This window comes from Numenius arquata, chromosome 2 (genome assembly GCF_964106895.1).
Source record: "Numenius arquata chromosome 2, bNumArq3.hap1.1, whole genome shotgun sequence".
In the NCBI taxonomy this organism is placed as follows: Eukaryota; Metazoa; Chordata; class Aves; order Charadriiformes; family Scolopacidae; genus Numenius; species Numenius arquata.
The window spans coordinates 66,721,805-66,748,776 of NC_133577.1; the positions used below are offsets into that span (position 1 = coordinate 66,721,805).

General features: G+C 38.8%; 1 protein-coding gene across 1 annotated transcript in view; it reads right to left on the reverse strand.

The window, feature by feature from the left end:
• Window positions 1-973: 973 nt before the first annotated feature.
• CAPRIN2 (caprin family member 2) overlaps window positions 974-26,972 on the reverse strand; it is a 35,033-nt gene continuing 9,034 nt past the window's right edge. Inside the window, exons 5-18 of the mRNA XM_074167463.1 lie at window positions 26,111-26,193; window positions 24,026-24,190; window positions 23,472-23,515; window positions 21,279-22,091; window positions 15,884-16,015; window positions 15,591-15,678; window positions 14,813-14,868; window positions 14,068-14,178; window positions 11,603-11,731; window positions 8,439-8,622; window positions 5,577-5,762; window positions 4,273-4,373; window positions 3,323-3,389; window positions 974-1,890 (exon numbers count right to left, since the gene is read on the reverse strand). Coding sequence (XP_074023564.1) covers window positions 1,322-1,890; window positions 3,323-3,389; window positions 4,273-4,373; window positions 5,577-5,762; window positions 8,439-8,622; window positions 11,603-11,731; window positions 14,068-14,178; window positions 14,813-14,868; window positions 15,591-15,678; window positions 15,884-16,015; window positions 21,279-22,091; window positions 23,472-23,515; window positions 24,026-24,190; window positions 26,111-26,193 — 2,728 coding nt within the window. The 3' untranslated portion in view covers window positions 974-1,321. The remainder of the gene's footprint in view (window positions 1,891-3,322; window positions 3,390-4,272; window positions 4,374-5,576; window positions 5,763-8,438; window positions 8,623-11,602; window positions 11,732-14,067; window positions 14,179-14,812; window positions 14,869-15,590; window positions 15,679-15,883; window positions 16,016-21,278; window positions 22,092-23,471; window positions 23,516-24,025; window positions 24,191-26,110; window positions 26,194-26,972) is intronic.

Genomic DNA, 26,972 nt, shown 5'->3' on the forward strand with positions numbered 1-26,972 from the left:
CAGCTTTAACTTCAAAATGTATTACAGCTGAATGAGATCTGCATGACAAACAGCGTCGGCAAGCCCTCCAGTGACTGGTTTGAGGTTCAAGAATTTCAACTAAGTACATCACTACTGAAGGAAAGTCGATGTGACTGTAATGGTGTGCTTCCACCACCAACCTGACCTTTATCTCCCATAACCCTGTTCAAGCAATAATCACCAGCAGAAGTCCTAATGGGTGCTTGCGGTTGTGATGGCTGCATCTGGCTCAAAGTGGATTTGGAGAAAGGCAAGTAACACAATAACCAAGGGCTAACTTGACCATTGCGCCCACCTAACCACAGTAACACTACTCAAGCCAAATTTGGAAGAAACTAACATCTGAGCTCAGTATGCAAATATGACTATAAGTCAATCATCTTACCCCCATAAATAGTGAACAGCCCAAGAGCCCTTTGAGCTCTCCTGCTGCACCTAGACTCCTCTGAGGAGTTTGGAAAGCAAGGAGGTCCTCTCTGAACCTTATTACTCAACAGGAGGGTATCCCTGACAGTTTTGTCTGACTGCTCTCTGCAGTAAATAACCAAGCGTACCTTGTCATCAAGCCTCATTAAACCACATATAAGACATTTAACAAAGTTTGATATAAGTGCATCACTCCTTCAGCAACAGTGATTTTTGATGGGATATACATTAAAATAAGTAGTCCTAATCAAGTATTCAGCATTTCACTTCTGATTTCTTGACCTTTCAGTTAAAGAGCAGGTATGTAACTAGCTGCTAATCTTGAATTGATTCTGATCAAGGGAACGCTCCTGAGAATGGCATCAAACAACTAAACAAGTCATCCCATTTAAACTATACAATTTACCCTGGATTATTGAAGTTCAAAGACCAGTTCTATGTAATAACATGCATGTACACCCCACATCAGCAATAAACCTCAGTTTGATATATTCTAAAAATAAAGACTACTGGCAAGATTAATACTAAAATGCATATTAACTTGTTTTATTGAGGCACAACAAGGCATTGTGAATAGCCCATACTTGAGGCAATCAATAGTGTAGTAAGCTGGACATTAACACAGTTTAGGGTAAGTGCAAACAATATACATTCACAGCTTTATTAGCAAGGCTACATCACAACTGATAAAGTGCCAAATTAGTGCTGATTCAGTACCCCAACTCCATGATTTCACCTTGCACAACAGGACCATCATTTCCCCCAATAATGGAACCACATATCTTCTATAAAGTCAGTAGTAAGTGCAAAGCTAGTCCCACCCCCCTCCACCAAGGTGTTTGGAGCAGCTCTTTTGTAAACATCACACTGGATTTTAGTCCTGATAAAGGAGGTATCCCGAAAAGGTGGAGTATTTCCAGCTGCTTCCATAGATGGCTCCCCGATGCAGACGCAACCAGATCTGATCTCCCTGGAACAGCTGCAGGACTGCATGATTACTAGCTGTTTCATGATCAGGAGCCCCATCGTTTGCATATGCTGACACTAGGACCTCTTCATTCTTCATAAGATTCACATACAGGGGGACATTTACAGCCAGTTTCAGCATGTGGAAGATGAAGACATATGTACCATTCACTGGACAGTTGAACCTACCAAGCTGGATATCAAAAGTTTCTCCAAGGTTGTTCAGCAACAGATCAAACACAATTGGCTGGTCTAGAGTTCCAGGGGCCAAGTTAGATGTTCTAGCAGCAGAGAAGGCAACTCTCATCTGCTGCGGGAGGGGGTAGACGTGCACTGGTAGTATGGTGGCAGCTTGGCTTGTCACTGGCATATCAACAGGGGTGATGCTGCGGGAGTCTCCCTGTCCAGAGTCCCCACTGTTAAAGGTTTCATTGTCTCGTTCTGGGCTGCTCACCTGAGAGGAATCACTCCACCCTGCTGTTAAAGATCATTAGCAATGATAAATAAGTATTATAACAGAAGGAAACCCTTAAACCTGTGGGCATAATTTTAAGCAGGAATTGTATTGGCTTTGCAACAGATCTGTCTTTCAGCTACAGGAAGTTGTCAGAGGACCCCAGTGAGAACAGAACTTTGAAACTGGATTACACTCATTACACTTGCAGCATTCAGCAGGATGGACCATAATTTAACTGTGAACAATGACTTCATACTTTTAAGTAGGAGAGGGCACTAACTTTGAACAGTTTTTAACTTTATTTGCTACATACATATATTACCATTAAAAAAAGCATATGCTAGCTTCTGGATGGAGATAAATTATAATTTCTGCAAAAATTGGCAGGATTACCAAGAGCCAAGTATTCATTTAGTCACCTTCAAGACCTGAATTTGCACTTCAAGTTACCTTAATACCATTCTTCTAAAGCTGCATTCTTAGTAGGTCATATCAACTTATGTTGCTAGAATATTTTAAGTTTGACTAACTAGAATTGCTCTTAAGCTTTCTGCACTCCACTCCCCAAAATGAAGCTGTTATCTTTTCAAATATCTGAGTTAAAAGGGTTTCGAATGAAAACATTAATAGATCTAAGAAATTTAAAGCAGTCACCCTCAAGTTTCAAGCCACTGTTGTTCCCACTACAAAGGAACAAGATATCAAATAAAACTAAGTTGCTACTGATATCTCATATTTCTTTTAATTCTCTTCTGAAGTACATTCTGTGAGTCATCCCTGACTGAGATGGCCTGCTTTATCCTAAATCGGTTTCCATGATATGCCATGATTTCCCTTTGTCATTCAAAGTAGTGATCTATAGTTACTATTCACTTCGCTTTTCACCTATAGCACTGCAAGTCCAGCTAGGATTAAATCACCTTGTTTACAACTTTTCAAAATACATGCTATTAATGCTTGGATTGGAACAGCTAGTCTTACATATTTCTTTAGGTTTTTGTACTCCAGCAGAGAAGTACAGAGTAAACCTGTATTCCCAAACAAACTATTTTTCACAGAAAAAGTTATCTTACAAAGTCTCTGGGATTTGATTGCTCACCCAGAATCAGGTGACACCATATAATTAAGGGATGAAGCCAAATGCAACATGGGAACCACCCTGTATCTCATGGTCAGTTCACTTGTGAAGAAAGTTCGGTAAGGTATATTGTGTCAGAACTTTCACATGTGAAGACACCAAATTGAGGGGTGAAATTAAATCTGCTGCTATGCAATGCTGACTGTCTAAGAACAGTACTTAAGATTTCATTTATCTTAGTTAATTTATACCAAGCTTGATCTGTTTGACCAGTGATAGTACACTTTTTCCTCACTATCACAATGATGTTGCACTTCAGCATCACTACACCGAAGCACACACAGGTACTGCTGGGAACCTGATGTTAGCCTTACCTCTTGAATTTGCTCGAGGACCACTAGTTATCCCACCTCGTTTATAGCACTGCTGGTAATTAACATCCTAAAAAGAACAGAAGCATTAGCAAGGTTCAACAGGGCTCTGAGCAACCTGATCTAGTTGAAGATGTCCGTACTCACTGCAAGGGAGGTTGGACTAGATGACCTCTAAAGGTCCCTTCCATCCCAAATTATTCTACAATTTTGAGATTGCTATAAACAAATCTGAAAACAAACCCAGACTACCAAATCAAGTTATTTTCACAGTTGCACAATTAATTCAGTCTGTAGACTAGACAATGACAGAGTTCAGAATTAAGATGTAAGTAAACAGCCTTATTTATGGAAAGATTTACTTTTAAAATTGCTCGTATGAAATTAGAGTGCTATTTAAATGCCAGTTATAGCAAGATAACTTTGAAATTATACATTCTGTTCATTGAGCATTCCCTTAAATCTCAGGTCTGTCAGAAGTCTTTAAGTCTGCAGAGAATATATATATTACATTTCAAAGCTGAAGATCCTCCTTCCACCAGGAACCTTTGCTTTCTTACACATTGTTTTTTTGAGTTGGGTTTTTTTTGCTTAACTACATTCTGAGTAATCCATTTAAAAATTCATTATTTTACACTATAGAGGTATTAAGGACTAGCTTTAAGATTCATAGTAAAATGGACTCATGCCACATCTTCTTTGCCATCTGTTTGCATTTTGGAGATTCCCTTCAGACTAAAATCAACCTGTCATACAGAGATGTTCTTTCTGAACTGACTTCCTATTTCAACTGCTGTCTACTGTTCCAAAAAAAGGGTTTCATCTAGGAAACAAAACTAAACTCTGGCTTGTAAAGAATAGTGCAGCTGTTAGGACAACGAAAAGCTACAGTGTCAGAAGACTTCTCCTGTACAGTGCTCAAGAAAGCTACTGGAAACAAAGTCAACGCTTACCCTCTGAGAATATGGCATTCCAGCATAATCTCTACCAGGGAACTGCAGCTGGCCATAGTTGCCATTAGCTATTGAAGGTGAGCCTCTGTAAGCATCAAAACCTGCTCAAATGAAGTTGATTATTCGATATTATTCATCATGGTTTTGTTTACAAGTCCAAGTCCAGAACACAACTATAGCTCCCTTTTGACAATTATCATGTGTATTACATTAGGAATTACACTTTATTTCAGGATCTCACTAGTCCTATAAAGAATGCATTTCATTAGCTACTCTGAACTACCCAATGTATGTAACAAAATTACATGTTTAGAAGCATTAACATCAGACCTGTTTGATATTAACAGGACTTCACAGAACAGCTGAAAAAACTTGCTAGAGCCAGAGACTAGGATTTAGCAGAATTGATAAATGCTTTCTTTTGCTATTACAGATGCTTCGCTATGCCTGTCGTACATCTGAGTACTATAATATTTAGCATCTTTAGCTATTACACTAACCACATCCTTAACTGCTGTTAAGTTAGAACTACACAGCTTATTTTCTGGTACATGTTCCTACAAGGTACTGAGCAGTCTCAGTCCAGTAACTGAAACAACTTTTATCACAGACTAAGTGCCCTTCCCCTTCAAAGCTGAACAGGCCAGTTATCAACAGCCTTAAATTAGTATCTGCCAAGAGTCAGCTGATACTTTGCACAGTACTTCAGCTAGCAACAGAATAGCAACTTGAAGAGAACAATCTCTCTTAAAACCCCTCAGTTATTAATCCAGAAGGGCTCTCCACTACTGGGAGCCTCTCCCCACATTCCAGTTTCTGCTTGTAATATTAAAGCCAGCAGTGTTAAGCAGAGAGTATCTTGTTTTGGGAAAATACCACAAGTGACATCTGCAGAGAAAATACCTGCCCAGAATGTTAGCAAGACATGCCAAGAGAAAGGAAAAAGGGGATAAAAAGTTCAGAAGGGTAAAAAAAATAGACTTCTGTTTGCTATACAATTAAGTAATTTAATAACCTATTAGTGAAAGTTTCTACTTTCATAATTCAAAAGGCTATGAAATTGCTTTGCTGCCAGTTCACTTAACACCCAAAGTACAGGGACTACAAATAATTCAGAATGAACTTGCTTAAATTCTGCAAAAGACGACCCCATTTTCTGCACTTTGTTCTTTAAAAGCTCTTGTTTTAAGAAGTTTCACATATAGAACCTAAATTTAATACCACTTTGTGTTAAATCATGTTCTAGCATTACTACATTAGATTTTTTTTATTATTTTTTAAGGTGGTAATAAACACATACATACCTTTGTACCCACCAGGGGAACGGTATGAATTAGCCAGTGACCTTCCGCCTCTAGCAGATCCTCTGACAGACCCACGACTGTTAAGGTAAGGCTGAGGGGGTCTGGGAATAACATTAGTCTGTGCTGGATAGAAGGCAAGGCTACCATTGCTAACAGGAACAGCTCCATCCGGTTGATAATTCACTGCTTAAAACAGAAGGCAAAGGTGAATTCAAGGCTTTTATAACTATAATAAGTTACCACACCTAGAAGCAAAAGCAGCATTAAGAAGATCGTAGACTGATTAAGCTGCTCTGAATGTCCTCTTTTTGTGCCACTTCATTACTCCAACTAAGTGAGGATCCTCTCCTTTGTTCCGTAGAGTTTAATGCTTGTTAAAGTATACCATAGACAACCCAGACTGTCAGTGCAAGCTTCTAACACATTCAACGAGATTCAGTTGTCTAGGTCAGAACAAGCTTACTAGCAGCATCAAGAAAATAACCAAGTGTCCTAGTTTCAGCTGGGATAGAGTTAATTTTCTTCCTAGTAGCTGCTGTGCTTTGGATTTAGCATGAGAAGAGTGTCTATAACACATTGTTTTAGTTGTTGCTAAGTAATGTTTATATTGGTCATTTTCAGCTTCCCTTAGAAGCTAACAGGGAGTGTAGACAGGATAAGCTGGCCAAAGGAATATTCCATGCCACAGACATCATGCTTAGTATATAAGTGGCAGTTAGTCAGGGGCAGGGATCTGCAATCAATCATCAGGTGGTGAGAACAATTGCATTCTCTTCCCTTACTGCACTATTAGACTGTCTTTATCTCAACCCATGAGGTTTTTCCCTCCCTTTTCTCCTTGCCCTACTGGGGAAGAGGATGAGTGTACACAGCTGCATGGTCCTTGTTGCCAGCTGGGGTAAAACCACAACACCAAGTTATAATAAAATCAAGTAACACCTGATTAAGAATTTTCACTAAGAACCACCACTGTTCTACTAGGAAGACATCAGTGTTGACATCCTTAAAAAGGATGAGACAAACTCAATCTTACCTAGATAGCAATAAGACAACTGTGGAAAGAGATATTTGGGTTCAATCTCTTCAGACATTGCTACCACATTTTAGTAGGCAGTTCAACCCCAAGCAACAGGTATTTGAGAATACTTTTCACTCACAGCGTGGTGAATGGCTAGTTTTAAATACAGACCTTGCAAGAATGAATGTGTTTCCACATGATCATGCTTTATATCAATCCAAAGCTTAAAACTGCTCCAGAGTGACAGTCTAAACCCCCTTCTGAAGTCTGCGCAGAGCCACTGCACAAGACTAATCAAAAAATTATGATGTTCCATCAAAAAACTGTATATAAGGCTGATCACCTGTAGTCTCAGTGATGAGAAGGAGCACTCAAGCTAGACATGCTTTCCTCACTGCTATACTTAACATTGTACTTTAGAGCTCAATCTTTGTGTGTCTCACTGACTTCACACAGTATCAGTCTATTTCTACTGTAATTCCTATGGAGAGTCCTCTGGCAGAAAAACAGTAATTTTAAGTGACCTTGAGTCACTTAGGTATAGTCTTATAAATCCAGATTCCCAGCTGTCAGCTTCCTTTCATCCTGGAACCTGTTTCAGGCAAATTTAAGGGCTAGTCTCATTTCAAATTCTTAGTGTCAGCCATATAAGTTCACCTAGTACAGTATCTGAATGTCAAGCAGGTCAGTTTTGTATTGAGTAAGTAGCTCAAGACCCCACTGATCAAAAGTTTAGTATTCTTCAGGTCAGACACCAGACTCAACCAGCTAATAAAGTCAGCCTTGGTAAGAAGCCAGAGCTACATAAACAGAAATAAAGGGAGGATTATCTTTTGCCGCAGAGTAGGCTGTCATCGCCTTGTACCTGCTTCATGCGAACAGCACATGCATGAGCGATTCCTGCAGCTCAGCTGATTCTCAGTACCATGCTAAATGACAGTAACTTCTAATTTGAGGCCGCCTAGTTAGGAAACTAGCCTTCCTAGGTAATAAATGTGACAAATTTAGGGCCTAATTAGGAACAGCATGGATCTCTGTTATAGAAAGCTAGAACTTTAACATCACAAGATTCAGCTGGAGTGGCAGACCTGACCTGTCAGTAACATCTAGAATACTTATCTCTAATATAGTAAGGTATAATCTACATGTGAAAATTTTGGCAAGTACTAGTACAGTCAAGATCAGCCCTGTGTTCCACAATAATTATATTATGAGCTATAAGTTCAAAGGAAAGATACTAGCCCATTCTTAAAATAAGAAAGTGCTAAATCCCACACAGCTCTCCGATGACACATTTCAGTCTTGTACCAGTAGCACAACACACTTGCCACTTTGGGTAATTCACCTCAACACAAAAAGCTTGTCCCAACTCTCTTATTTAGTATTCTGCAGCTCCCAGCACTACAGGCAACAGTAGTGTCTATTACCAGAGACCAAATTACCAGGAACCAAATTAATGGTTCAAAATGAAGTATTTCATCACCGCTTCAATTCCAAGCAAACACTTGTTTGACTGAGAAGTATCACCACATAATTAGTTTCCCAGTAGGAGGAAGTTATCTTTCAGGCCTGTAGGTGACACTGTCCACACAACTAGTATAGAAACTAGTTTCAAGCAGCCTTCCATTCTGCTAGCAGTTTTGAAATTAAGTTTACATACCGTACCATCAACTAGATTAGAGTTGATGTAACCCTGATGTGAACAGGTGCTACATAACACTGGTTCAGAACTTCACTGAGTTAGAAGAACCTGCATATACTCACAGGACATGTCAATGAAGTAAAATATTATAACCTGAAGAACTTTAAAGTCCACTTGAAATAGAGAGAAGCACAGTTCTCACCTGAAGATAGAGATTCTTGTGAAAGAGAGGTTTGTTCTGCAACATGAGAAGATTGCAACTGGCATTGAGGAGGTGTCTGTGTACTTGCTGTAGAGAAACTCTGGTTATATCCTGCCGAATATGAAGAATCCTCTTTAATTTCCTGGTCTTTACGCGGGGGCAGTGGTGCATTCACTTTAAATACCTACAACATATTTCAAGACAAGCACTTAACACTACCAGCTACAGTCTCTGCCTAATGCCACCACCCTGCTATGCTATGGTTTAAATCCATACACCTAGATCAGTTTCTAGAACACCAACTGTTTCATAGAATCAAGAACATTGTATTTTAACCCAACCTTTTCCTTCTCAGTATGCTTCTACAACTTACTCATTTATGTAGCTACTACCCAAGAAATATAGCTTGATTGATCAAAAGAACAGCTATCTTGCAGGAAGCTATTTTGCTTCTACGGGAAGTCAACTGTTGGATTGACTCATTGACTACCTGTCCTACAGCTTTTGACCTGAAGCTGGGACAGCCTATACTGAGATGAGATATTCACATTTGGGAAGAATTTGGAGCTTTATAAACATCTTGGAACTTGATGCAACTCTACTGTCCACTCAGATAAATAACATATCAGACAGCCTTCACCCCTTTTGATAAATTGACCCTCAACTTTCCTATTCTTGTTTTAAAGTTCCCTCAGAGTAAACATGTAAATTAAGTAACAGAGGCCTGTAATTCAAATTTTAATGTTACAGCCTGGGCAGTAGGGTGGTGCACAGATACTACTGTTAGTTAAGTCTAATCAACCAGAGTTCAGTCACTCCAGTGACTGTATTGCTTTATAGCAAATAACCCAAAATTACCAGAACTGATGCTGTCAAGTGACAACCAGCATTGAGATCAAATAGAAAAGTAGTCTATTTTGAGTAAAAGGATCTCAATTTCATATAAAGAGCTGTCAGCAGTACTGATATCAGTCTAGAGGCATATCTAACCATTTTCTAAGACTAAACTGTCTTAAGACAGACCGGGGCAAGACTAACTACAGCTAGATGCAAGGAACAGCTTCACAACTTAACAGTTCTTTTTGTTTGCAGAAGCCTCTATAATTATATAGTGGGAAATTAACACTTTTTCCCAGGTTAAGAAGCCAAGTATTTCCTCTAACAGGGAGCCAGCACAGAAACCCCTCATGCTACTGAAGTATTGAGTATAAAGCTTGAACCATTATAATAACAAAATCTGGTTCTGATTTACAAGATGAAGTGATCAAAGTGATCCAAAGCAATTCTCTTTCTGAAAGAAATTTGAAGAAGCTGTGCAGCTGTCAACACCCACCACCTGAACTATTTGTAGCAAATGGTCAACTTTTTCCTACCAGTGAGGGTTACAGGTAGATTTCTAAAAGCTACTTTGGCTACAGGTAGGATCTGCCTTTAAGCTTCTATACACACAATGGCAATAGGGTTTTCAGACATCTGAGGACATATAGTCAGAGGCTTCCATTACTGTCACTGTACTATCACTATTTGGCAAGAAACCATCTGACTCCTGGCTACCTACTGAAATCCAATGGCTGCCTTCCTGGCTGTAATGAGAATCTAAGCAATGTAGGGAAGAAAATCCTGCACTGCAAAGTTAAAGACTGCCACAGAATTAACAGCCTAGCAAGTTAGTGACAGATGTTTGCTAGTTTGACCCAAAAATCCCAAGACTAATCTTGAACATTTAACATCTCTGAATACAGAGCATTAGTTCAAGCAAACTTTCAGTGATACCATTTTGATCAAAAGCACTCTGTACACAGACACTAGGTTCAGATACAATCAGGATGACTGAGACCAAGACTCAGTATTTATATCATGACAGATTGCTTATCTGGCAATAGGAATCCTGGATCCCCAGGAAGATTCTGGGTTTCCTGATCATAGCATGCTGTTATTTCTCCACTTCCATGAAAAATCGCTACCTAGCCACTTAATTTAAATAGACCTGGCTTAGAAAGAACTGACTCCCTACCACCACTTGCCTTATTAATAATGCATATCAAAATGCTGTACCTCTGAGGAAGGTGTTACTTGAACCTCTTCTACAAATACAGAAAACCAAGTAGAAAGTCATGGTAGTGATTTACTACAAACCACACCAGGATGTCAGAAATTTTAGTCACTAATTCCTGTCCTTTAAGAGTCTATTAGCTACCTTCTTTGACCAAATCCTACTACATATGCCTCAATGCCACAAGATACAGACTGTCCAGCAAGTTGTGGAACTGCATTGGTACATTTGTTAAATTAGAGAATGCCTTTGGAGAACCTCAATGACCTCTTTCTAAGCTTGCTTTTGAATGAGAACATTAAATGAAGGTTTCTAGCATCTTCTGAAGAAGGTATCAGAGGAGTAGATAAGCTCAAGTACAGGGAAGGAAACATTAGCAGCTAAACGGAGATCCTTCCTCCAAGTCCCTCTAAGCTTGCTACTGTAGTAATGTGCTTTGCAATGTTAGCAATGTTAAAGAACATTACTAATGACGTATGGCCTGAAAAAATAGTACCTATTAGCAAGAAATATCACTCAGTCTGTGTGGACTATTCCCTAGACATCTGTATCAACTGCTTGCTAACAAGATAGGATAATGAGCTACACCAGTCTTTATCAAGGACATATTTTCCATGATTCCAGTGGACTGAGTTTTACCCTAAACTAAAGCAAACAGTTTAAAAAGCAGCAAGATGGGTTCAAGCTTCAGAAAGCTTTTAGTCCTAAGAGCTATATATTTCAGGATTCCATCTCTCCTCCGCAGTTTATTATTTGAAATCTATGCATAACAACCGTTTAAGTACAGATCAACTTTACCTTGGGGCACTGCTATAAACCTGTTGATTTCAGGTCTGACTTCTCCCTCTTAGTTCCTTGTGGCTACTAGAATATCCCAGTATTAGATTTTGGGGCTATACAGAGGAAGGCCAGGATGTCTATTCTTAGATTATCCATTTTAAATTCTAAAGGCATTGGAGAAGCAGAGTTCTAATCTAGGTTTTTAACATTAAAGCAAAGTGATCTATCAAGTTCTGTACTAAATCAAGGGGAGCCAGTTCCTCAGTATCAGGACTAAAGTTATTACTATTATTGTCAATTATTCTTATGTGGCCTTAAGTTGCATACTTACAGTCTGCATAGCCTGAAAGGGAGCTGCTGTTATTGTGACAGAACTGCTACTTGCTGGAGGAGACTGAAAGGTCTGCGCTGGTGGTACTGGCGACATGGAGGTGCTTGAAGTAGGCAATGGTGACTGTGGCTCACTTGGGAGGGGAATAGTTGCCTGAGGGAAGAACAAATGTAATGAGAGGTCACTTGATAGTTATTCAGGCAGTAACAGAAGCAGTTAATTTGTTCTAAAGCCTAGACTGACAGAAGTCAGCAGTTTCTACAGGATGACATTTGGACATAGTAGAGCTACAAAATAGCTTTTGCTTACAATTTAAAATCTTGCTGTGCATTCTCAGCAAACAGTACTTCTATTGCAGTCTCTGCTGATTAAGTGAAATGTGCCTATGAGCTACTATACATACCACTCATTGTAATAATTTCACAATAAAGAGCCATTAGGTAATTTTTCCCCTCCACTAAGGAAACACAGAACACCTTCTGTTCCATTTATTGGAAGATGATTCTATGGCTGACATTAAAAGTGACTTCTCTTTTCCAGAGGAACTCAGGATGTTTAGGGGGGTTGATTTTTTCCCTCCTAACTTAATCAGTTATGTTTCAGATTAGAAGCAATGCTGAGTGGTCCAAACAAAGCGTTAACCAGCATTAAGTCTCATCTGTGCAGATGGAAAAATGAAATATTGATTCAGAATACCAATATTTATAGGAATCAGAAGTCAAAAGGAATGTGAGGCCCTAAACATTTTAGTGACCGATATATTTACCTTACCTGTATTTGTGATAGCTCACCTGGGCAATTTCAATCTTTTTAGGTATCAGTGGCTCAGAAATATGTGAACTTGTCTGATACAGTGGCTGGGAAGTATATTTCTCAGTCTCTTGAGAAAGCGATGTTGATGCCTAGAAGAAGCCATACACATGCCTGCTATTACAAGAAGTATTGCAGAAGTAGAGCTATGAAATGCCAGCGCATAAGTTGAAACAAGTGGATTTTGAGAGACCACGATAAACACTAAGTCAAAAGTAAACATACTAAGTAGCCATCTTAACCAAAAACTTCAAGTAATTAGCTTTAGATATTTAGACTTAGATTACCCTTCTTACACAACAGGTTGTACGACTAGCCCTGCAAAGGCAGATAATTTTAAGAACTGCAGACTGCTTCAAGCAGTTATTTACAATGAAGTCTGACACACATGGACAGACACGTCTGATGTTAAGCTTCTGGTAAGCTCTGTCGAACAAGGCTTCCGAGCCAAACTTCGGTTTGCTTTTGCAAAACCTGCATGTGCTACAGTTAGCTCACACTTGTAATGCTAAGTTTAAGAGCTGCTTATACTTCGATACAGAGCCTAGGGCTAGAGGCTACCAGTCCCATTCTCACCACATACACTATCACAGGTGCATCAGACAGAACTGCACTTGCATACCAGAAGAGTGCACTGTCACCATGGAACATATTCCCTGGTTGTCCTGTGGCTGAACAAGCTTCTACTAAATATGTTCAACATTAGAGCACAGCACAAGTCCTCTGGATGCATATTAAACAGCAAAATCATTTAATCCTTGCAGCACAAGAAGTCTTATGAAACTGTAGCACTGAGAGAAGGTGTCAAGAACCAGACCAAAACTGCTGATTCAAGAGGCAGAAGGACTATATCCCTGTCAAGAGTGTTATATTCAACTGTGTAGTATATTAAGGAATAGAGTAAATGCTACATGCACAGTATACTGATAGCATGTATACATCAGCAAAACGTATTTAAAAAGCATGAATGTTTCTCTGTTACAACCTACACCTGCTGTATTACAGAGTCCAAAAGAAAAGACCCAGCTGTGTTTCTGAACACAGCAACACTTAGCAAGAGATCTTTAAGACAGTGATCTACATAGATAGAAACACTATTTTCAGCTCTAAACAATATAAGAATTCTAGTTGTATTTCTGTGCAGTTAAATCTTCAATTAAGAAAGGGAAGTTTGAGGTCCTGGCTGAAAGTCAGGAAGACAGATTTCCCAGCATTTCTTCAGTTAGTGCATGACAGAAGACTTCTGTGTACGCTGAAGACTGAGATGTCTTCTATTTCATGACAATATCCATCCCAATTTACACATCCTCTATGTTGTCATTAGAAGAAGTATTTTACACTAACTAAAGCAAATATTTATGCTGCTCATATGTTCCCACAAGAATATGCACTACAATTCCTAGCCTGCGTTCTTCATCCCACACCCTTCCCATTTCAAGGTGTAGATTGTTCACTTGCTTTCATGCAGTATTAGGAAGACTTTTCCAATCATCTTTAAGTATTCCAGAATTCAGGGTATACTATTGCTGTTACTTGTATTCTGTCCCCATATGTTGTTCAAGTAGAGTTATTCAGGAGAGGCCCCACCACAGCTTTCTGTTAGGGCTGGCTATCACACAGATCACTGAATGCCAGTGAAGCCCAGGGTATATTACCTGTGATGCCTGTGGTGTCACCAAGTCTTCAGTTTCTGAGCCAGAAGGAGTCTGATCAGCAGATGCTAGGGAAGTATTTGAACCATGCAGTGTCATGGATGAAGCAGCAGCCTTGCAAGAAAGAGAAAACTGATAAGGTTTTGAAAGATTATCTTAAATGTTTGGTTTCACTGAAACTCATGCTCTGGGCATTTCCAAGCAAACCTCAGAATGAAGCAGAAGCTGAAGTGTTTTGACCAGTTAGTCAAAGTTTCTTAGGAATTCTTGCTAGTGGCAAGGAAACCTATTTAAAAGCTAAAGTAGCAAGACAACGCAAGCATCGTAAGTGAATTTGAGGTTCACTTAACCATGGCTGCCAAAGCTTGAGACACTGAATCTTTGGCATAGGTAAGGATCTCAAAAGATGAAGACATGCACTATCTAGGAAAGAAGCAGCGTGTTCTCCTGCACACAACTATTAGCTATGACTTGAATCTGTGGGTTAAATATTCAAACTATTTCAGCATGTCCTCAACATACTGTTTTACTTCAAGGAACTTCAAGCATTTGTTGCTGGTTTTCCAGCAGCCAATTTTGTCAGCATTTGAGTGATCTTACACTTGCAAGCTACTAAGTTACATAAATTTTATTACAAAACTACTGACAACAAGAAAAACAAAATACTAAGTCTATTCTAGTGAATAACCTCTAAATCATTTCTTGTCTACAGCTCTGCTTCTTCAGGGCAGTCCTAACTTCAACTTACTTGAAGGGGCTGTTGAAGAAAATCACTCTGACTTGGCAGTTTCTGTTCTTTTGAAGCTGTAAAAAAAACCACACGAATGTGTTAAGCAACATTTACTTTTAAATTCAAACACTACATATAGTTTCAGTGTGCAGTTCTCCTTTTTGAAAACATTTGGTGTATGAAGATGCACACTATTTTCAGTGTGCACACTGCAAATACTTAAAGTTGCATCAGTAAACTACACCCAATTGAAAACTTATCCTTTTGTAAGAGGACAAGTATTAAATGATAAAAATATTTCAAGCACAATAGATACTCACTTTCCTGATAAAAAATTAAATATTTAATAAACTAGGTAATTGTGTTTTATCACCCAAGAGCCACTCAGTTTCTTAACATGGCCCATCGTATAAAGTTTGCATTTTCTAATGTAGCTAGATAACTGCTCTTTATGCTGAGCTCATTCATGTGTTTATATACTTTTCTATATATCTATCTAGATGAATTTGTTACACAGATACAGCATGTCAATTCTGCAGCTGGGTTTGGGTGCACATGCCAGTCAGTTATTATACAATCATTCTGTTTCCAGGCAGATCCACTAAATTAAGCCACCTCCAGAAACAAATAACCAGGTGAGTGGCTTGAGCTGCCTTTTTTTCTTTTTTTAAATCAGACATCGGTATTCTTTAATTAGACAAGCTGTCTTCACAAGGCCTACTGCTCTACAACCCAAGCAAACCTTGTTAGTGTTTGCAAAATCTTACATTCAACTTACACATACAGTATTACCTACCTACAGGACTACTTGCTGGAGTAACTGAAGGTGGTTGGGATGAACCAATGGCACTTGGTGAAGCTTTATCAAAATCCAGAATGGATTCCTTTTGAAAAAAAAAAAAAACAAACATCAGTTGAGAGAAAAAAAATTGAACTCTAGGTACAAATGAAACATTCTCAATCGACAAGTAGCTGTTAGCTAATTAGAGCCAGATTCATTCATTCATTGCAAACATGCATTGTCAGCACTGTTTTCCCTAACCCAGTAGGAACTGGAGCTTTGTGCTACACCAGCAGAGAAAAACATACTTGCATGAAGTTGTAAGTCCCTTGAATTTGAGTCATCAGATCCTGAAGTTTTTCCCTTCTCAATACTGGATCTTTTGGAAGAGTTGAAGTAGAGCAGAATTCTGCAGCTGGCTGATGTACAGGTTTAGGCACCTAATAAGGAGAAAAGATGTTAAATCTAATACTGGAAGCAAGACAAGCTGCCTTATCCAATATACTTCCAGAGCAACCTATAGGTTTCAGACACCACAGGCCAAGGAATTCTGTGCTGTTATTGGTATTTCCCGAATCAAGATTTCACTTTGTTAAAAAAAAGTCAGCTTACTGGTGCCACAACCAGTTAAGCCACAGAATTCATTTCATTTGGTTTCTTACAGTCAACTCTACAGAAGACAGTAAGTTGCCTGCTTTTAGTCCAAAATTAGGCACCTTCACCTAAGGAAACCCACATATTTAAGCTGAAGGCCAGAACAAACTTAAAAATCAAAGCTGCATCACTCAGGGTTTAAAATGTAATTTCCTCCCAGCAGAGCCAATGCCAGTAAGTATAGATCTTTTATTAGGATGGCATTTCCAGACATTCTGAAGAAACTGCACCTGAGAGATACATTGCAAGCAGGTTACTCAGGATTAGACCAAAGTGCTTCCACTAATGAGGCAGATACTCTCAATGTACCAGCTCCTGCAGAAAGTATGACATTAAACTTTTCAAGTGTGGCATGCAGAATACATCTGCGCTCCCACATGGGAGCCTAACTTTGTAGCTAAATAAGGAATTCTGCAGGGCCTTATTGCTCCTTGATTGTTTCAGATGGTCCCTTAACAGTTCATTTGAACTGGTTCTCACTTAAGACATTTTCCTCTTTTAAAGTTAGAGTATAGGCAAGTCTAAGGTACCAGAGAAATGATAGTAAACTCTTTAAATAGCACAAGCCCTGTTATTTACAGTGTGACAGTAACATTATAGCATCTAGATAGTCTAATGTGTCTTTTGAAAGCAGCTTGGGGAAGAGGTAGGCTTTTTATAAGTATTTTAAAGCCATAGTTTTTTAATGATTCTCTAAAGCTTTGCTGCTCTTATGTTTGTCTATACAGCTAGAGGGAGACAAATCTGAAGACATTAAGTAGTTGCATTATTTCAACTGGCCCAAATTTTGAGACAGAGGAACGCGTGAAAGCCTTTACTTTCCTACAGTACAAACATTTCTCATTCTAATAGGTTACTACTTCAATATGCTCTACAGCAACATAGTTGAATATTTATATGAAGTCATTAGAAGATGATATGGCAGAGGGGGTATGTGTCATGACATTTAATTGTCACACTAAATTCAAAACAAATTGGTGACGTGTTCTTTGTCCAGTTTTAGGACAAGAAGCCCAAACATTCTTGCATTTCCTGTTCAACAGTTATCTGAACCTAAGCACTAGCATTTACAGAAATTCCAACAGCATGCACAAGGAAGAAGCTTGCAGGGTTTAGTGAGCTCCACAAAGTATAATCCATGAACATGCAGTATATCATTAACTCTGGAGGACTCAGTTTTTAATATCTGTGTCCCACATGACAGCCACTTGTTGAGCTGTAAGAAGTTTTACCTTATTCTAGAGCTGGAAGAATGCATTTCTTTACGACTCAATCCTAATTAGAATTTTTGATGCACAAGCACTACTTTTAACAATTGACTATGCAAGTTTATATTGCTATATAGTTTCCAAAAATGAACAGGAACTAAAGCTATTAAGGATTTAAGTGCAGGACAAAAGATACAGTTGGATAAAGTTAAATCTCCACAAGTTATAGATTAATTTACTAGGAAACAATCTTCCTGTTCATCACTTTGAGCCCTCACTCACAAGCAGACAATCTTAAAACACTTGCCATCATGGTAAATCCATTATGGGTCAAACTGATTAATGCTTCTATTACCCTCTTCCCTCTCACTACAATTTATACTCAAGTACACAGCCAAACTTGGTTCTATATGTTTAAAAACTTGATAACAAGCTTTTCACCTTTAAGTCACCTAACCAGGCCAGGTCTGGCAGTGTCTGAAGCCATTAAGATTGTCTACTAGCTATGCAAGTTAGACTTGTACATGAAACACAAACAAGTAAAAAACAGCCCCAAGAGCATGGAAGGAGACTGCAGCACTTCACTTGTGGCTGTAATGATGATACAAACTTCTGTATGCTTTTAAAATTTATTAGTCTTCACCTCCTTCCCCAGCTCATACTCCATGCACTGTTGGCATCATTTACTTCAACTAGAAGAGCAAGCATATGGGGTTACATACATGATATTAGGGCTTGAAGCCAGGATTGAATCATTGAGACTCTGTTCTGTAGATGTTATTTTCTAGTTCCTGCATATATTAAAATACACCAGCCAGAAGCAGCTATAGTGAAGTAACCTCATTATTTTACTGTTTTGCTGATATGTAGGTGTTCAAAACTAGAATATTCATGTGCAATACAGAGCATACACAAAAAAAGCATCAGAAAGTTAAAGTATGTCAGGTTTTATGTCTTTTAAAAAGGGATGCTTTGAAAAAGAGCAGGTACTTGACATCCTTAAGATGGTTTTAAACCAAGTTTTCTTTCTAGCCTACAGTCAGATGATGTTTCTAGAAGTCATTACAAGCTGGTAGCAGATTGTGAGTTTAGTCCCCTGTTAGGCCAGCTCACATCAGACTTACACATGCTAAGATCACTTAACACTAGTGGTTCAATCAATATTCATGATAGTTTTACACAGCACTGATAAGTTTAGGGTCTAATTTGTCATAACAGTGTTTCTGAAACCTAATTTCAAACACTGCTTATACATTCAGGAAAAACTCTTTTGACAGATATCCAAAAAACTGACTACAAATGGTATTGAAAAACCTAGAATTTCTTTCAGGACCTGTTAAACCATTGCAAACAAACCAATGTAAAGGCACACTGACCATTCTGAAATTTTACTAGTCAAAGTGCTAGTACTAGTCAAAATATTATGTACTCCTGCTAAAGTTTGATTTATTTTTTTTAGAGATTAAAGGTCTACTTACACATAACACTAACATACATTTCAACCACCTCATACACTAGTAAAAACCCATCCTATGATCTAGGACCTCAATTCCTCTTCAGGTTTGTTACTGTGGAATACTAAATGATCTGGAATGGTGATACTTAAGCCGTAATCACAACAGTGATTGCCAGCTGTGCCATGTAGATATACAATTAACATTTGCTTTCTACTCAGAGCAGCATTCACAGCAGGTATGAATTAAATGGCACTGGATGACAGCAAGGGCCAAACTGTTTTGCTTTCACACAGCAGGCTACACATTCAGCTCTAACTAAATTTGCTGGTCCACAGGTTGCACAAACATTTAAAATAGAGCAACAGTTTAACAGGCTTGCACATCAGCTCACTCTGCTGCCTTAAGGTACAATACCTAAGAAGCTGGGCCTATAGTACATTAAGTTAAGTAAGCATATTTTAACATCTCAAAACCTAAAAGTTGATTAAAGGACATCTCAGAGCTCTAACAGTTATTTCAGGGAGTAAAAAAAGCTCAGCTCCAGAAAGCTGCAGCAGTGACACAAGCCTTTTATCTACCATGCCTAGGTCCCTGCACAAGGTCATTTATAGGTTCTTCCTGGGAGTGAAATGGATCCAGCTATAGCACTGCATTGCCTCTTCTTTATTCATATAAACAAAGGCAAGAGAAGTTTCATTACCCAAAAAGTTTTAAATATGATTTTAATTGTTCTTTATATGCATAAGTCAAATTAAGACATTTAGTTTTTAAAAAGTGGTTATGGAAACTGGTTGGGTTGACAATACACTATTTTTGACTCATTCAATATTCTTTTTGATACTAGGATTAGTCAATAGCTACTAAGCAAAAATATAGCCAGCTGATGTTCCACTATGGTCTACTATGCAAATCAGAGTTTGAATAATTCAAAAGTATGTTTAACTTAATTCAGTAATCCATCTTAAGCAGCCTTACATTCCAATGTTCAATTCAGTTTGATTTGGCCGACTTGCACACCTGCATATTCCTATGAAGAGCCCTAGACAGTTTGCAAGTTTTTCCAACTGTCTGAAGACCCTCCTTTTTCCTTACTGCCTCAAAGTTTTGTCCACCACTTAAGCCATTCATCTTTCCATCCCACACAAAAATAAGAACCCCATCTCATTAGGAAGCATCTTGCATTTAAGCTTTAAATTAATCTGACACCAGAAATTCCAAGGCATTTTAAAGTGCTTGAGACTACTCCGGTATGATATGATAGTTTCAGTTACAGTAATACTAGACATAGTTGGGTGCACAACACCTACTTGTGCTCAGAGCTACTTAGTGTGAGGCAACCAGGTTTTGTACCTGTACCACCACCAGTGAACACAAGATTCTACTCAGCTTGAGTGTAAAGGTGAATCAAGCTGGAACACCTTAATCCCATTGTTACCCAGTGCTGCGTGTTACCTACTCTTTTAATTTCATGTTCAACCTTCTGTTTGCGCTCCCGCCTCTAGGCACAAAAATATCCATTTTTCAGTTACGCCAAGTCCACTGACAAGACTTAAGCTTAATTATTTGCCTTGAGTAATACAGAGTGAGTTGATTTCTGCTTTCTTGTACAAAGAAGGTAGTAATGCTAACAACACTGCATAAAACAAAATTGTTCAGTTCCCTCAATTTATTTCTTGAGGTCTAACTTTAAACACTGCTCATAATGACATAACTGAACTCTATTTGCCTGAAATCCTACCTATTTTCACAGTATCAGAATTGTTACCACACAAGCACAGGTGAGAGAAGGCAGGCTAGCAGCCTGGTCAGCTGTAAGCCCTGCGATAACTTTCATTTTACATTTCTAAAACAAACTATGCTATTGTTAGACTCCCCAGGACAGCAGTATGGCTTATGCATTCATCTGGAAATACATATTTAAGCCCCTGTACAGTCGGTATTGCTTGATCTAGATGTTAGATCTCTCTTGAATCAGCAGCTATTTTAATCAAATGCCTAAAAAAATTACTGAAGTGCTATTTGCCTGCAGCCACAGACAAAGTATTTGATCCCTGGATGAGTCATACCTGCTTTGTACTGGTAACAGTGGACAGAGCCAATAGCTGGGGATGAACTAAGTTAATTCTTCTGTCTTAGGCATAAAGCAGTTATTCAAGGCTCAAACACAGCAATACTGTGCTGATGTAAAGAGCAAAGCAGACTATCTTGCTATTCATATATAAATTTAATTGCCAGAATTATTTCCCCCCAAGGAAGAACAAAATAGGAGTCTAAATACAGGCCTACAAAATGCACCTTATAAAGCCTCTGCTAATAGGTAGCTTTAGTCCAATACACTAGTGTGAAAAAGCTTATGACAGATAATACTACATATGCCAACTCACTTCTTTGGGTTCCATATCAAACTTCTTTGGCCCAACACTTGCAGCTCCCCAGGACTTCGGAGGGTTCTGTAACTGCTGTGATGACACTTGCTGCTGCCTGTCAGCTTTTTCCCAAGCCTCTCGAGACTCCTGCTTCTTTTTTTCTGGCTCCTCCCTAACACGTGCAGCCCAAGCCTTCACAGGCTCCTGCTTCTTTTGCTCTGGCTCTTCCCTAACAGGCATTTCCCATGTTTTCACAGGCTCTGGCTTCTTTTGTTCTGGTTGCTCCCTAGCTTGGGTTACCCAAGGCTTTGGAGATTCCTGCTTTTGTTCTGGTTCTTCCTTAACTTTGGTTACCCAAGGTTTTGGGGGCTCCTGCTTTTTCTGTTCCTGCTCTTCCCTAACTTTTGCTACCCATGGCTTAGGAGATTCCTGTTTCTTGTGGTCCTGCTCTTCCCTAACCTTTGCTACCCAAGGTTTGGGGGACTCCTGCTCCTCCCGGACACGTGCTACCCAGGCCTTTGGAGCTTCTTGTTTCTTCTGTTCTTCTTCAACACGGGTCTCCCAGGGCTTTGTAGACTCATGCTTCTGTTCCTCCTCTTTAACACGAGCTTCCCAAGGCTTTGGAGAATCTGGTCTTTTTGATTCTTGCTGCCTAACACGAGCTTCCCAAGGCTTTAAGGTCTCTTGTTTCTGCTCTTCAACATCAACAAGCATTTCCCAGGACTTTGGAGGTTCTTGCTTTCTAGCACACTCAGCTTCCCAAGATTTGGGCTCTTCTGGCTTCTTCTTGACAGAGTATTCTGCTTCAGGCAAATAACGCCTGTTGAGAAACTATATAGACCAAAGAAACTTAATGGCTCCCAAGAAAACATTTTGCTACTACAGTTCAGGTCAGTTAAGTTAGGTCACCCAGCTACTGAAAATTTCTAACTAAAAGCAGAGCCTAGACAGTTTAAGCACTAGCCATAGAAACTATGTGGACAGCCATGGCTTTATCCTACAATACTACAGACTAGCTTTGGTTGGCATGCCACAGAGAAGCATGAAACAGTCCTGAACGGCACCAGTGACGCGTACTTCATCTGAGTGAGTCTATTACCCTTACCCTTAACACTAACTGATGCTCCTAGGCAGTGACAATGTCAAGTGCAGTTGTGATTTTAATAAAGGCAGCTCTCCTCCTAAGCATCTAAAGTACCATGGTACTGTAGACATTCTGTTAAGTGTAGCAGCACCCTCTCCCCATCTTTGACTCTTTGGAACTCCAAATATAACTGTCATACTTAACGGAGTTTAAACACTGAAGTCACCACATTCTCAGATTTAGTACCACTGGACTTCTACAACTCCAGGCTGTGTTTACTGCTCACTAAGTCTGAGAATTCAGTAAAGATGTCCTAAAGTTTCCCTGAGTTACTACTTTGTCATAAACATGAAGTAAATATACGAAGCTAAGAAAGTGCAAGGCTCACTGGCTGAGATTTTCTGACAAGTCACCAGGCAAAGCTTTAGAGTCAGGTAAAAAAAAGTGTTACCAGTAGGTTAGCAAAACTTGTTCTAGAATACACCCTCTAGTGGGATACTTGGGAAATAAGGATTCAGCAGTTTAAGAACCAGTGTTTTCACTTACAAAAGGACATCCCTCCCCACCTTTTGAACTAAGTCTAATGGTTTTTAATGCTAGTGCCAGTCAAAGCTTGAGTACTTAACTCAATAGCCTGGAGAGCTGTTGAAACAGGTCTACACACCCCTGTATACATAAGTCTGTCTTGGGATCCCTACTTTTCTGACAAATCAGAGGAAGACCTACATCATTCTCAACCCCACCAATATCAAGCCTACTGCAACAAGTTAGGCTTTTAGAGACAGCTTTAGTAGATGTGTATTGTCTTTATCCTGTAGTACACAAGAGATCAGTGTTTCCACTCTAAAGGCTGATGCTTTTGTTTATTCAGGAAAGTGCCAGAGCATTAAAGTACTATACTGCTTCATGTAATCCAGCCCCATTTATCCCGAAATACTGCAGAGAAACCATAAATTTGGGGTGTAGAAATAGAAATGCAACCAAGTTTTTAATGTTTCTACATAAAGCAACACTTAATTTGCTGTTCAGACTCCCTTTTTAAGTTTAAAAAAGGGCTGCAGAAGTGCAGTTATGTTTCTGATAAATCACAATACTAAAGGAAAACAGTTAGCAGTGGAGTATCTTACCTCCTGTGGCTGTATTTCAGACTTCATAAGCTCCATAATGGATTCTAGAGAAAGGATGTTAATTTGTTTCAACTGATCAAATGCAGAAAGGCAGACCAAACAGTAGCAAGTCTTTAATTCTATTTAAATAGTAGTGCCAATTGCTAAACGAGATATTCTGAAAGCTCGGCTTGGCATTCAACATGCTATTTTTAGACAAGCTTTTATTCCAACTTGATTTTACATTTGCAAACATTTAGAGTTAAGCAAGAAACACTTCGTAGTATCCATAGTTTGGTTATTGTAGTATGTAATGTTCCCTACATCAGACAATTATCACATTTTTAACATGGGGGCTTGCTCAGAAGGCAAAACTATCTTGCTGTGAATTAGATTTTTTTCTACAATATTATTCAGAATAGGACTGCAAGCCTTGCAGGTTCCATTTTAGTTACTACATTGGAAGTAAGCTACAGCACAGGATTAGATTTAGCATCGAGCTATACAAAAACCAATGCTCAGTTCAAGCTTATCCCAACATTATGCTACAGAAATTGAACCCTGCAATATTCCACCTGGTTCTTTGACAGACTCTCCTTTTGACATCTGTCTTGTTCTCTCAGGTTTTCTATTTACTTCTTCTTCCAATTCTTTTACTGGCACAGTGGTGCGAGGAGTCGGAATACTTTCAAAGTAGCCAGAGTCTAGAAGTTTGGATAACAGGTCCTTCATGTGTTTATCTGAAGAGTAAAAATCCATGAAGTTAAGATATAAAAATTTGAATTTAAGGAGTACTCAGACTACAGTTCAAGACTCCTTACTTCCTCCCTTTAAATAAACTGCAGCTTCTCCAAGTTCATGCATCTTACTGAGTTACAGCAATAAAGTATTTTAGTAAAGTATTTGTTAAACTGCTTTATATGTTACAGCTGAAAATATCTTTGCAATCCAGAGGTAAGACTGCAGCTAAACACTGAGCTACCTGGTCTCCCACATGCTTAGAAAAGGGCTGACACTGACACTAAAAGCACATTGTACAGACTGTAACATAGGCAAAGCTAAACAAAGTCACTATGGAACTGCCCTACAAGACCCTCTTCTCAGTGGTAGGATGATAAGTCTCAGAAGGAAAAGTTCAGAACTGCAAAGACAAGTACAGGGAAGAAAGCAAGGCATTGTTCCAGACTGAACTTAATCCTCTAAAATTTTGGAGAGAAGTCAGAGTTTACACAGTTGAAGAAAAGCTTAACTGTGTACCCTTTCCAATGAGCATTGTCTAGTTTCCTTCTTCATATGAAAAAGAGAGCAGCTTAGGGTAGAGAGTAAGACATCAGAAGTAGCAGTGATACTAGAAATTGTTTTAAAGGAGCTAGATATAGGGCAGCCTTGAGAACAGGAAGAAAATTCAGTGAAATATCATTCCTACCAGTGACAATCACATAAACAAGAATAGTAGCTAGAATTTAATACAGATATAAAACTTGACTTCCAAGGCAACAAATGCTAATAAGAACTCATAACAGCTTTATCAGAAGTTTAGCTTGCACACAAAATGATGGAAGACTTACACTAAAGGGATAGAGATACTGACAAAATAGTAACAAAAGTTGTTGAAATGATAGCCAAAAAGCTACAAAAAAAATGGAGTACAAGATAACCAGGCAACTATCAGTACATGTCAACAGATAAAAGGCTAAAGTTACCAGCTTGTAGCTCTACAAGGCCATCTTGCACTTTGTCCAGAACTATACGGACTTATATGACTTAGTTGTCAGTTCAACTATCTGTATGTGGAAACTAGATAGGGTACACTACTGCTCTCATCTAACAGTTCCAACAACATTGTTGTCAATGACAAATGAAAGATTACTGCCACACAGCCATTACAAGACTGGAGTAAATGGGACAAGCAAGGTCTGTTTGCAACAGGAAAGACGCTACAACTCGCATAAGGACAGTTTCCTCACAAGCAAGTTCTAAACAGGAACACAGAATGCGTATGTTAGCTTGCAACCAGGGTTTCCGAAACCAAAAGCCACAGATGGAAGAAAATATGTAGAGGCCCACAAATTTTCTTGTGCTTGAAAAACGAGGACATTTGCAACAGGTCAAAGACAGACTGCACTGTGCATGATTAGAGATCATGGCAAGTTCCATTAATGACTATCCTTCCTCAGTGTGGTGTCCTGCACTGTAGTCAGACAACGGGTATGAGCCTGAAGATTCTGCCTTGTAGGAATTCCAATCTGCGAGACCTTCAGCCTGGGGCCACAGAAGCTTTGTAATACTTATCAGAATACTCACCTAAGCGTTTCATACCTGGCAAGTGTTCCATTCTTAATCCATTTGCACTAACAATCCAAAAAGCTTCCCACCACTAGTTCTGTAAGGTATTCATGCATCTACTTTTGAATTACTAGCATCATTATTCCCCAAGAAGGTGCTAGTACATTGGTAGAAGAACATGCTTTCTTTTTCCAGGAAAATACTGTATTGTTATGATCTGTACTTAAACATAACTTTGAACAAATAGCAGTTCCTCCTTGGATAACTGAGTTATAGCACTTCAAAGTGCTTAATTTAGTAGTCTTTTTTTTCATATGTTCAAATGGCACACAAATTTCATATCTCTAAGTTATTTCTTTAAATGAGACACTCACATGTTGTTCCAACCACAGGTTTCTCACTTCCTTCCAGAAGGTCCCAAAAGTAAAGAGATGATTGTTCCATCTGATCTTCAACACTACAACAAATAACAGTTTCACCAGGTAGAATCATAGCCACAATCAAGTCTTGTAATATCTCAGTACCCCTCATTAAGACACTTAAACTAGTGTTCAGCCTTCCAAATTAAGGCTGCATACAGAGAGTGAATCCTAAATCCATTATCCACTACTGAAAATGATTCATCCATATCTGTTTGCACATGATTTAATATAGCAAAATGTAGGTTCTTTTGTTGCTAATTAAGACACATTAGAGAGCCTTGCATTATCCCACAAAACCATATGGCTGGACTTCATTCCAAGCCAGGATTCCCACAGAGGGAAACAATTGCTATTTAATCAGCTGGTCATCATCAACACCACCTGCCACTCTTCTAGTCATTGAGAAACTTTGACATAGGCCCATGATCCACCCAACCCACTCCAGACAATGCTTTTAAATTTTATTTTTTTTTAAGGTACACCATGATGAAATTTAGTGTCCCAAAGGAAAGGATCATGCTTCTTGTGGAAGTGTAATACATTGAGAATTATAACTTTATTTCTAGTTTATTTCACTGTAATGAGAGACTCATTGTGTGGCTTTTTATAAGTAGCTGTTCTTTAGATGTTAACTTCAGAGCAAACATTATGCAAGTTTAGCATACGACAAATGATTACCAGTTTTAGGAACTTAAGTCCTGTTTGAATGTGGAAATAATTATTCTTATCCATGGTGTTTCAACCTACCATCTAACATCTGCTTTTTCTCTATTTAAATAGAATTCTTACTACACTATCTTAAAAACCAACAGGC